This window comes from Marmota marmota, unplaced genomic scaffold (assembly GCF_001458135.2).
Source record: "Marmota marmota marmota unplaced genomic scaffold, marMar, whole genome shotgun sequence".
Lineage (NCBI taxonomy): Eukaryota > Metazoa > Chordata > Mammalia > Rodentia > Sciuridae > Marmota > Marmota marmota.
This window is the reverse complement of record NW_025999924.1, coordinates 1889903-1902289: the sequence shown is the minus strand read 5'-3', so window position 1 is coordinate 1902289 and position 12387 is coordinate 1889903. Positions and strand designations below refer to the sequence as shown.

General features: G+C 33.3%; 2 protein-coding genes across 4 annotated transcripts in view; one reads left to right on the top strand and one right to left on the bottom strand.

Annotated features, from left to right (window-relative positions):
• Zswim6 (zinc finger SWIM-type containing 6) overlaps positions 1–12387 on the top strand; it is a 146548-nt gene that overhangs the window by 109409 nt on the left and 24752 nt on the right. For all 3 annotated transcript variants that reach the window (XM_048800003.1, XM_015497275.2, XM_048800004.1), the window contains one exon: positions 11574–11753. In XM_048800003.1, coding sequence (XP_048655960.1) covers positions 11574–11753 — 180 coding nt within the window. The remainder of the gene's footprint in view (positions 1–11573; positions 11754–12387) is intronic.
• LOC107151862 (U6 snRNA-associated Sm-like protein LSm5) lies at positions 6405–6807 on the bottom strand. The gene has a single exon (XM_048800005.1). The coding sequence runs from the start codon at positions 6763–6765 to the stop codon at positions 6577–6579; it is 189 nt and encodes a 62-aa protein (XP_048655962.1). The 5' UTR covers positions 6766–6807; the 3' UTR covers positions 6405–6576.

The following is a 12387-nucleotide window of genomic DNA, read 5'->3' as shown; positions in this document are numbered from 1 at the left end:
CATCCTCTCCAGTACTTGTTATCAGACTTAATTTTTTTTCCCTAATTGTAGCCATTAAAACATGGGTGTGATATTATCTCTTTGTGATTTTTAAAAATACCTTAATTTTTATTTGTTTTTTAAATTTTTTATGTTGTGCTAGGGATTGAACCCTTTGCCTTACGTGTGCTAGGCAAGCACTCTACCACTGAGCCACAACCCAAGCCCCAGTCTCTTGTATGATTTTAATTTGATTTTCCTCATGGTTACACAATTGCAAGCATGTTTTTGTCTGCAGTTTGCCATCTTATGTATCTTATTTGATGAAGTATCTTTCTAGACTTCTTTTCCCTTCTCAAAGAAAATTACCAAGTTTTCTGGAGCAGTTTTAGGTTCACAGAAAAATTGCATGGAGATTTTCTGTATACTAGTTACCCCGCCTCAATTCATGGCCACCCGCATTATCACCCTCCCCCAACAGAGTGGTCCATTTGTGACAAATGATGAATCTACACTGACACATCATTATTATTACCCAGAATCCATAATTTACATTAGACTAACTATTGATACCGTGCTTTCAGTGGTTTTGGGGAAATGTATAATGACATGTCTATAATTATAGTATCATACTGAGTAATTCACTGTCCTAAAAAAAATCTATTCATCCTTTCTGTTCTCTAATGATAATTATGATTTTTGTTTTAAAATACTGTCTCTATAGTTTTGCCTCTTTCAGTGTTGAATAGTTGGAATCATATAGTGTGGAACCTCTTCTTCGACTTAGTACTAGGCCTCCATCTCTTTTCATGGCTTAGGAGCTCATTTTAGTTTTTGCCCATTTTTATTGGTTCATTCATTTTTCTTAGTTTTGAGAAGGTTTTACTTTTTTTCTGGGTTGAAGTCCTTTGTCACATGTATGATTTGCAAGTATTTTCTACTAGTCTATAACTTGTCCTTTCATTCTGTTGTCTTTTGTTGAGCGAAAATTTTTAATTTTGATGAAGTCCACTTCATCAGTTCTTTTATGGATAATGCTTTTGGTATTTTATCTAATACTTTTACCTACTGCAGGGTTATGAATATTTTTTAGCAGTTTTGTGGTTTTAAGTTTAGGTCTCATTTTTGAGTTCATTTTTAAATAAGATAATGTCATACCAATTTAGATTCTTTAATTTTTCCCAACATGACTATCTAATTGTCCCAATTGTTAAAAAGACATATCTTATTTCCATTGAATTGATTTTCAACCTTGAATTAACAATATTTGTGTAGGTCTTTTCATAAATTTACTATTCTTTTGCATTGGTCTCTGTGCCCTCCTTTGGCTAATAGTGCACTGTTCTGATTACTGTAACAATCAAATTTTATAGGAAATCTCGAGTTCAGGTACTCAGAGTCCAGCTTTGTCCTTCTTCAGAATTGTTTTGCTAATTCTATTTTTTTCAGTGTGTACACAAACACTAGCTAGAGTTTTTGTATTGAATATATAGATCAATTTGGGAATAATTGACATCTTAATGATACCGAGTTTTCCAATCCATGAATTTAGTGACTTTCCATTTTTTAAAAAAGAATCTCTGATTTCTTTCATTAGTGTTTAACAGTTTTTAAGATAGAGATGCTGTACATGTTTTGTTAGAATTATAAGTCAAGTATTTTATGATTTTTGGTGCTAATATAAATGATACTTTTGGGGGGGTACTTTTGTGGTATCTGGTTGGTTCTATTTAGCATATATATCTGTAGGAGTTTTTGTTTTGTCTCTGAATTTGTATCATATGATCTTATTAACTTTCTTAATAGTTTTAGAAGTTTTTTTTTTTTTTTTTTTGTACGTAATGGTCTTTATGTACAAAGGCTTCTTCTTTCTATCCTTTCCAACTGCCTTTAACCTCCTTTTCTTGTTTTATTGGCCTGGCTAGAACTTTTGGTGTGATGCTGAATAGAATTGGTAAGAACAGAGTTGTGGCGTCAAAAATATACATTGGAAAAAAGATAACCTATTCAACAAATGTTGCTAAAGAAAACTGGAAATCCATATCTAGTAGAATGAAATTTAATCCTTATCATTTACCTTGCATAAAAATCAAATTAAATCAAAGATTTAGAAATTAGACCTCAAACCCAACATATACTAGAAGACAGTGTAGGCCCAGCACTCCAACATGACAGCTCAGGAACAGACTTCTTTAACAAGATTACTAAAGTGCAAGAAGTAAAATCAAGAATCAATAAATGGGATGGCATCAAACTAAAGAACTTCTTCACAGCAAAAGAAACAATAAAGAACGTGAAAAGAGAGACTACAGAAAAGGAGAAAATTTTTGCCACCTGCACCTCAGATAGAGTGTTAATTTTCAGGATATATAAAGAACTCAAAAACTTAGCACCAAAAAACCAAATAACCCAAATCAATAAATGGGCAAAGGAAATAAACATACACTTCTCAGAAGAAGAAATACAAGTGATCAACAAATATATGAAAAAAAATGTTCAACTTCTCTATTAATTAGAAAATACAAATTGGAACTACACTGAGATAACTTCCATTCTCACCCCTGTCAGAATGGAAGTTATCAAGAATACAGGTAACAATATATATTGGCAAGGATGTGGGGAAAAAGGTACAATCATACATTGCTGGTGGGACTGCAAATTGGTGCAACCACTCTGGAAAAAGCAGTATGGAGATTTTCCTCAAAAAACTAGGAATGGAACCACCATTTAGCCCAACTATACTATTCCTCAGTTTATATCCAGTGGATTTAAAATTGGAATATTACAGTAAAACAGCCACATCAGTGTTTATAGCAGCTCAATTCACAATAGCTAAGTTATGCAACCAACCGAGGTACCCTTCAACAAATGAATGGATAAAAAAATTATGCTCTCGCAAGGCTGGTTCAATATACGGAAATCAATAAATGTTATTCACCACATCAATAGACTTAAAAATAAGAACCATATGATCATCTCGATAGATGCGGAAAAAGCATTCGACAAAGTACAGCATCCCTTTATGTTCAAAACTCTAGAAAAACTAGGGATAACAGGAACATACCTCAATATTGTAAAAGCAATCTATGCTAAGCCTCAGGCTAGCATCATTCTGAATGGAGAAAAACTGAAGGCATTCCCTCTAAAATCTGGAACAAGACAGGGATGCCCTCTCTCTCCACTTCTGTTCAACATAGTTCTCGAAACACTGGCCAGAGCAATTAGACAGACGAAAGAAATTAAAGGCATCAAAATAGGAAAAGAAGAACTTAAATTATCACTATTTGCAGATGATATGATTCTATACCTAGCAGACCCAAAAGGCTCTACAAAGAAACTATTAGAGCTAATAAATGAATTCAGCAAAGTGGCAGGATATAAAATCAACACGCATAAATCAAAGGCATTCCTGTATATCAGCGACAAATCCTCTGAAATGGAAATGAGGACAACCACTCCATTCACAATATCTTCAAAAAAAATAAAATACTTGGGAATCAACCTAACAAAAGAGGTGAAAGACTTATACAATGAAAACTACAGAACCCTAAAGAGAGAAATAGAAGAAGATCTTAGAAGATGGAAAAATATACCCTGTTCATGGATAGGCAGAACTAACATCATCAAAATGGCGATATTACCAAAAGTTCTCTATAGGTTTAATGCAATGCCAATCAAAATCCCAACGGCATTTCTTGTAGAAATAGAGAAAGCAATCATGAAATTCATATGGAAAAATAAAAGACCCAGAATAGCAAAAACAATGCTAAGCAGGAAGTGTGAATCAGGCGGTATAGCGATACCAGACTTCAAACTATACTACAGAGCAATAGTAACAAAAACAGCATGGTACTGGTACCAAAACAGGCGGGTGGACCAATGGTACAGAATAGAGGACACAGAAACCAATCCACAAAACTACAACTATCTTATATTTGATAAAGGGGCTAAAAGCATGCAATGGAGGAAGGATAGCATCTTCAACAAATGGTGCTGGGAAAACTGGAAATCCATATGCAACAAAATGAAACTGAATCCCTTTCTCTCGCCATGCACAAAAGTTAATTCAAAATGGATCAAGGAGCTTGATATCAAATCAGAGACACGCCGTCTGATAGAAGAAAAAGTTGGCTACGATCTACATACTGTGGGGTCGGGCTCCAAATTCCTCAATAGGACACCCATAGCACAAAAGTTAATAACTAGAATCAACAAATGGGACTTACTCAAACTAAAAAGTTTTTTCTCAGCAAAAGAAACAATAAGAGAGGTAAATAGGGAGCCTACACCCTGGGAACAAATCTTTACTCCTCACACTTCAGATAGAGCCCTAATATCCAGAGTATACAAAGAACTCAAAAAATTAGACAATAAGAGAACAAACAACCCAATCAACAAATGGGCCAAGGACCTGAACAGACACTTCTCAGAGGAGGACATACAGTCAATCAACAAGTACATGAAAAAATGCTCACCATCTCTAGCTGTCAGAGAAATGCAAATCAAAACCACCCTAAGATACCATCTCACTCCAGTAAGATTGGCAGCCATTATGAAGTCAAACAACAACAAGTGCTGGCGAGGATGTGGGGAAAAGGGTACACTTGTACATTGCTGGTGGGACTGCAAATTGGTGCAGCCAATTTGGAAAGCAGTATGGAGATTTCTTGGAAAGCTGGGAATGGAGCCACCATTTGACCCAGCTATTCCCCTTCTTGGTCTATTCCCTAAAGACCTAAAAAGAGCATGCTACAGGGACACTGCTACATCGATGTTCATAGCAGCACAATTCACAATAGCAAGACTGTGGAACCAACCTAGATGCCCTTCAATAGACGAATGGATAAAAAAAATGTGGCATTTATACACAATGGAGTATTACTCTGCATTAAAAAATGACAAAATCATAGAATTTACAGGGAAATGGATGGCATTAGAGCAGATTATGCTAAGTGAAGCTAGCCAATCCCTAAAAAACAAATGCCAAATGTCTTCTTTGATATAAGGAGAGTAACTAAGAACAGAGTAGGGACGAAGAGCAGGAGAAGAAGATTAACATTAAACAGGGATGAGAGGTGGGAGGGAAAGGGAGAGAGAAGGGAAATTGCATGGAAATGGAAGGAGATCCTCAGGGTTATACAAAAGTACATACAAGAGGAAGTGAGGGGAAAGGGAAAAATAATACAAGGGGGAGAAATGAATGACAGTAGAGGGGGTAGAGAGAGAAGAGGGGAGGGGAAGGGAAGGGAGGGGGGATAGTAGAGGATAGGAAAGGCAGCAGAACACAATAGACACTAGTATGGCAATATGTAAATCAATGGATGTGTAACTGATGTAATTCTGCAATCTGTATATGGGGTAAAAATGGGAGTTCATAACCCACTTGAATCAAAGTGTGAAATATGATATATCAAGAAATTTGTAATGTTTTGAACAACCAACAATAAAAAATTTTAAAAAAATTATGCTCTCTCTCTCTCTCTCTCTCTCTCTCTGTACACACACACACACACACATACACAATGGAATATTACTCAGCCATAAAGAAGAATAACTTTATGACATTTGTAAGTAAATGGAAGCCAATCCCAAAAAATTAAAGGGCAAATGTTTTCACTGATATGTGGAAGCTAGCACTCAATAAGGAGAAGATGGGGGGAGAATTAGATATTCAGTAGACTTTACAAAGGGGAAAGAGAAAAAGGAAAGGGGAATGGGAAAAGGGAAGACAGTGGAATTAATCTGAAATAATTTTCCAGTGTACTTATATGAATATACCATAGTGGATCCCACCATTAGGTACATCCATAAAAATGATATCCTAACTAGAATAAGATATACTCTATGCTTGTATATGGAAAAAAATGTTCAACTTCTCTGTTAATTAGAGAAATGCAAATTGAAACTATAAACTCAGTGACATCTATATAATAATATCAAAATGAATTCTACTACTGTGATGTATAACTAAAAAAAGCCACCACCCACCCAAAAACAACTACTTAAAAAAAAAAAAAAACTGGCTTTTTTTTTGTTTTGTTTTGTTTTGATATTAAAGGAAAAGCATTTCATCTTTTGCCATTATGATGCTAACTGTGAGGATTTTTGCAGATGTCCTTTATTCTTGTCTATACTTTTTGTTCTTTTGTTTGCTGAGAGCTTTTATTTGTCATGAAAGAATAAGGAACTTTTCCTGCATTTGTTGACATGATTACATGTTTTTCTTCTTTAATCTGTTAATGTGGTGAATTACACAAATCGATTTTTGATGTTGAACCAGCCCTGCATTCTTGGGATAAACCCTGTGTGTTTATGGTTTTACCTTTTTGATAGTGCTTTATTTAATGTGCTAACATCTCTTTTTTTCTTCTAACCAAAAACACCTTTATTTTTCAGTCTTCAAAAAACAAACTGATTTCTTCTTTTTCCAAGATAATCATGATTAACTTAGAAAAATGGTCATACAGTATATCTTCAAAGCATTTCCCTTTAATGGGAAAATTGGCTTTGCATAATCTAAACATTAGACTATTAAAAAATCTATTTTGTTGCCATTATAAAACAAAATGGAATCTATCATAAGTCAAGGAAATTTGTTCACACTTCTGGTCCTTCTCCATCAGGAACCAGCATTGTTATATTATATCCGTATAGCAAAATCTGATCTAATTTAGTTATCCTCCTTCCTTCTGGTGTGATTGCAAACTCAGTGACATCTGCCAGCACCATATTGACAAAGTCATCAAATTCTAGAAGTGTTCCAACAATTTCGTTATCACTCTTCATCACAATGTAAATTTTTGATCCTATATACTTGTCCACAAGCTCTAGCGGTTGCATTTTTAGCTGCCATGGCTAAACAGGAAGTGGCCAGCCAACATGCTAACATCTTGTTGAGGAATTTTACTTCTGTGTTTACCAGGGATATTTCTTTGCAGTTGGTAATGTTTTTTGTCTGATTTTAGTATCAGGGTAATGCTGGCCCCATTTCTGTGTAGAATTAGTGTTATTTTTGAAGTACTAAGGAAACTTTTCCAAGGAGGCATCTGGACCTGCATTATTAGAGATTTTTCAACTGCAAATTTAATTTCTTTAATAAATTTATGACCATTCAGGTTATTAGGTCTTTATGTGAGTAAGCTTTAATACTTTATTATTTGCAGGAAATTTTTCCATTTTGTAGAATTTATGTGGGCATAAAGTTGTTCAAAAGTATTTCCTTATGACTCTTGAAGAGTATCTTACATTATATGTATAATTATATTATAAATTTTATAATACCGCTAGTATCTGTAATTGTGTGCCCTCTTTAATTTCTGATACTGATAGTTGTGGCTTCTTGCAGTTAGTCTGGTTAGCTTTGTTGATTTCATTGATCTTTTTTAAAAGAAGCATCTTTGAGTTTTGTTGATTCCCACCCCCTCCCTTTCCTGTTTTCAGTTACATTGATTTCTGAAGCTGTTTTCTTTCTTTGCCTTTAGTTTCTCTTTCTTTTTTTCATTTTAAGGTGGATATTTAGATTATTGATACTAATTTTTTCTAAAGTAAGCATCTGCTGCTATAAATTTCCATCTAAAGACATTTTTAGCCACATGCTACAAATTTTAATACACTTATTGCATCTTCATTCAGGCATAAAATGTTTTTTTCTCTTGTGACTGAATTTTTTTTAATTTATTTTTTAACTTTAGGTGGACACAATATTTTTATTTTATTTTTATGTGGTGCTGAGGATCGAACCCAGTGCCTCATTCATGCCAGGCGAGAGTGCTACTACTTGAGCCATACCCCCAGCCCTTGTGACTGACTTTTACTTTGAGTGAAAGTGTGTTGTTTAATTTACAGACATTAGGGGATTTCCCAAAGTTCCCTGTTAACTGATTTCTAGGTTATTTCTATTATGTCAGAGAATGTACTTTATATAATTTCAACTCTTATAAATTGTCAGTTTGTTTTATGGCCTTAGAATATAGATGCTCTTGATAATTGTGCATTTTAAGAGTAAGTTTTTGTTAATGTTAGGTGCAGTATCCTATAAATAACAGTTTGGTATAGTTGGTTGATAGTGTTGTTCAGGTATTCTCTTAATTTTCTTTCTGCTTGTTTTGTCAGTTATTGGTTTTCTTAGAGTTTACCCTTCCTGAGGTTGACTAAGCCTCTTGGATCTATAAGTTGAAGTCTCCAAATATAATTGTAGATTTGTCTATTTCAATTCCATTTGTTTTTGCTTTCTGTATTTTTAAGTCTTATTGAGTGCCCTATGCTTATTTAGGATTGTACATCTTTTCGGAGAACTTTTTATCATTATGTAATGTGCCATTTGATTTGATACTAACATAGTCACTCCAGCTTTATTTTGATAGTGTTCTGTGGTGTATCTTTTTTCATCCTTTCAGTTTGTCATTATATTCACAGTGAGTTTCTTACACAAGCACAGAGTTGGTTCTTGGTTTTTAATCTGATTTAACTGTTATTTTTAATTGGTATGTTTAGAACACTTATATTGTATAAAATTATTGATGTAGCTGAATTTAGGTCTCACATTTAAATTTTCCTTTCTGTTTATTCCCTTGGTGTTTCTTGGTTTCCTTTGTGGCCTTTTTAAAGATTATTTGAATCTAAGTATTTTAAATTAATTTTGATTTAATTTAACTTCTGTTGTTTTTGGGGTTTTATCTGCTGATATCCTTTTTTATGGTATTATAGTAAATATACTAAGTTTTAACAGTCTACTTTGAATAAATATTTTGCCACATCAAGAGGAATGTAGAATCTAACAATTGTATAAATCACTGTACTCTCTCTTTTATGTTATAGTTATGAGTATTACATATTCATGCATTTAAACTCTGTAAGACAGTGTTTATATTTTTGCTTTCAACAGTCATGCTTATTTTCAAAACTTAGAAAGGCATAAATAGTATATGTATTCAGATATTTATCATTTCTGTTACTTTTCTTTTATTCCTGAAATTGTTTCTTTTTGCTCTAATTTCTCTGTAGTCTGAATAATTTTATTTAGAACTTTCTCTAGAATAGGTCTTTACCAAAAAATACTTTGTTTTCCCCAATTTAAGAATGCCTATATTTCATTATCATTCCTGAGTGATGTTTTTGCTGGTTATAGAATTCTGAGTTGACACCAGTTTCTTTTAGCACTTTAAATGTAGTGTCCTGTTGTATTCTGTCTTCTATGAGTGGTGGTAAGAAATTTGCAATTATTTGAAGATTTGTTCTATATTAGGTATTTTGTATTTCTCTGTTTTCAAGGTTTTTTTTTTTTTTTTCCCCCTGTTGTCTTTGCTTTCCAGTGTGACTTGATTATGTGGTCTGTTTGGGCATGGTTTTCTTAAGAGTTTACCCTTCCTGAGGTTGACTAAGCCTCTTGGATCTATAAGTTCAAATTATTCTTCCAATTTGAGAAGTTTTTTAGTAATTATTTCTTCCAGAGTTTTCTGTCTCTCCTATGGACACCTAGTAATACAAACATTAATAAACCTTTTGCTCTTCTCAATTTTGAACAGAGGAGATAATTTCTGTCTTGAAGTTCACTAAGGAAACCTCTGTCATCTTCTTGTGCTATTGATCCCCCTTCGTATATTTTTTTTTAATATTTTTTTTCACTTCTAAAATTTCTGTTCAGGTCTATTTTATAGATTGTATTTCACTTCTGATAATTACGTTTATAATTTTTTAAATAATGTACCTTTATCTCATTGAAGAGTTTAGTGATCACTATAAATTGTGTGGGCTGATAATTCTAACATTGTGTTTATTTTGCTTGGCATCTGTTGGTTTTTTTTTTTTTTTTCTTCCCTTAAGAATTGGTCACATTTTCCTGTTTCTTTGTAAACTGAATAATTTTAAATCATGAAGATTTTGATTTTTGTATTGTGGAGTCTGGGTTCTATTAAAATCCTCTGGAGATTAAAATACTTTTTTTTTTTTAAGCAAGCAAATCAATCACAATAGGTTTAGATCATACCTTGTTTCCCTTCCTTCAGGTGATGATGTCTGTTAGTTTTCAGAGCTTTGGCTGTGCTACTGTGCTGCCTTCGTTCTGTCTCATGCACATGAGATGTGACCAGGACTTAAAAGATTCCCCCTCCCTTCTCCTGAATTGAGGGTCTCTTTTTCAGTTCTTATACCAGGAAAATAAAGTTTTTCTCAAGGTTTTGCTGCATGAGCCCTCTACAGAGTTTCTTAATGAGGTTAATCTGTTGTCAAAACCAGGGGAAATATAGTACGGGTTACTTCTTCAAGTTTTATTTCCCTCTCAATCTGCTTCCTTGTGTTTACTTCTCAGAGTCCTCAGGTTATTGTTCTTTGTATTTTGTTCAGAGTTTTATTAGTTGTAATCATTGGCAGAGGTGGTGGGCATAATCCATCTTAATTGACTGTTGTTTTTTTTTTTTAATTGGCATTTAAAAATACAGAAATATAGATTGTAAATATCTGTGGCTTAGGTTATGGCTTTTTAAAAATTTTATGTTAGTAAAATTTACTTCATACTTAAGATAATCCAATGCTGTAAATATGAAAGAATGTAAAGAATCTCTTTTGGACAAATCAAGCATAAACAGTGATCATTTCTGTCTCCATTATTCAGGTGGCTAACAGAAAACTGATTGAAACACACAGTGACATGCACACATACCTTTTCAAAGAGAAAGTGTTATGAATGTACTGCTATCATGTTTTAAAAGTAGTAAACTTGAACTTTTAAAATGTATAAAATACTTGCTTGAATTAACCACCTTTGAAGAATGTAGATCATGAGTTGTCCCTTTACTTTAAATTCTTTATTGATTTTCCTTTGAAAGATTAGTGAAATTTTGGTTAGTATTTATTTAATTTATACAAAAAACTACATTTAGTGATTTTATTTATGTAAAGATTGGTTCTTGGTTTAATTGTTTAAGGACTGGTTTAAATGAATTTTAGTTTTAAAAGATATTTCACTGTTTTTTTTTTTACCCAAAGTATTTGTACTGTTGTTATATACGATACATGGTGTATGTATTATACACACCACAATTAGTATCTTTGTTTGTTTCCATATTAGTGTTCATAAAGCATATACATATATATATATACACCAATTGATAAACATAATAAAGTTTGAAATTCCTGTAGGGAGACTGGGAAATTATTTTTGTGTCCATTGTATGACCTTATTATTTTATTGTAAACAAATAATCTTAGAAAGTTGCCACTTCATGCAGAACCATGAAATGGTATATTGTAGCATCCAAGTATAGAATCTTTTGTAAACTAAATCTTAGAATTCTGTATATTACTGACTTTTCCCCTAAGATGTCACAGAAGTAGGAGGATGATTACAATTGTCATTTGTGAAATATGTTTCCTCTTTATGTTTAACAGTATTTGGATCCTAGGTTCAGAGTTGGGACCTATTGCCCTCCCCCTATTTAATTCTATATTATATTTGTGGCTTGCTTTAGGAGAACTGAGTTATAACAGTGGCAAACTTGCATTTATCTTGAAGTGATTTAAAATTTATCTTTAGCTGTTACATAAGAATTGGAGATTTTTGTCATTTTAAAAAATTTACTTTTTCTACCTTAAATTAGGTGCTCTGTGGATGTGTATAGTTTTAAATCCCCATTGCAAGTTGGAGCAGAAAGCGAGTTGGCTAAAACAGCTGAAAAAGTGGAACAGTGTTGATGTATGTCCATGGGAAGATGGAAATCATGGCAGCGAATTACCCAACTTAACTAATGCTCTGCCTCAGGGTGCAAATGCCAACCAAGGTGAGTCTACAATAATGTTCCGCTCAGTTTTTAGGAACTTCACTGTATATATGTGTTTATAAGGATAACAGACTATATTTAGGGAACTGATTTTACCCACTTCAGAGCTTATTATAACTCAAGGACTTAATATATTTTGACTGTGAATGTGTGTTTTAATTTTCCCTGAGATCTCTGTATGCTTTTTAAAAGATTCTCAGAATACAGGTATATGTAGTATTTACACATATCAGTATGTGTTAAAAATGGGCCATTAATTATTTAGTTTGAATTTTTTTTAATTAAAAAAAACTACAGAGTAGAATGGTATTAGATTACTTTGTAAAACAAATTATTGAGATGCTTGAGAAGCTATGTGTTTTATCCCAATTCATACTTGTCCTACTATGTAATATGTTAAAAATTCTTCATTTTAGAAAGTAGCATGGAAGCATTTTATGACTGGACTGAGGGGCCTGTAATGCTTTGGGCATTTGGACTGGGAAACTTATTTACTTAGAAGTGTCTAGTATACTTATCTCCGTCTTCTAAGGCTAACTGTGCCCTCCAATCTGTGGAACAACTGAAAATGCCCCCAGGTGTTTCAGAAGAACCTCCCCCTCTCCCTCTCTCCCTCCCTCTCCCCCTCTCTCCC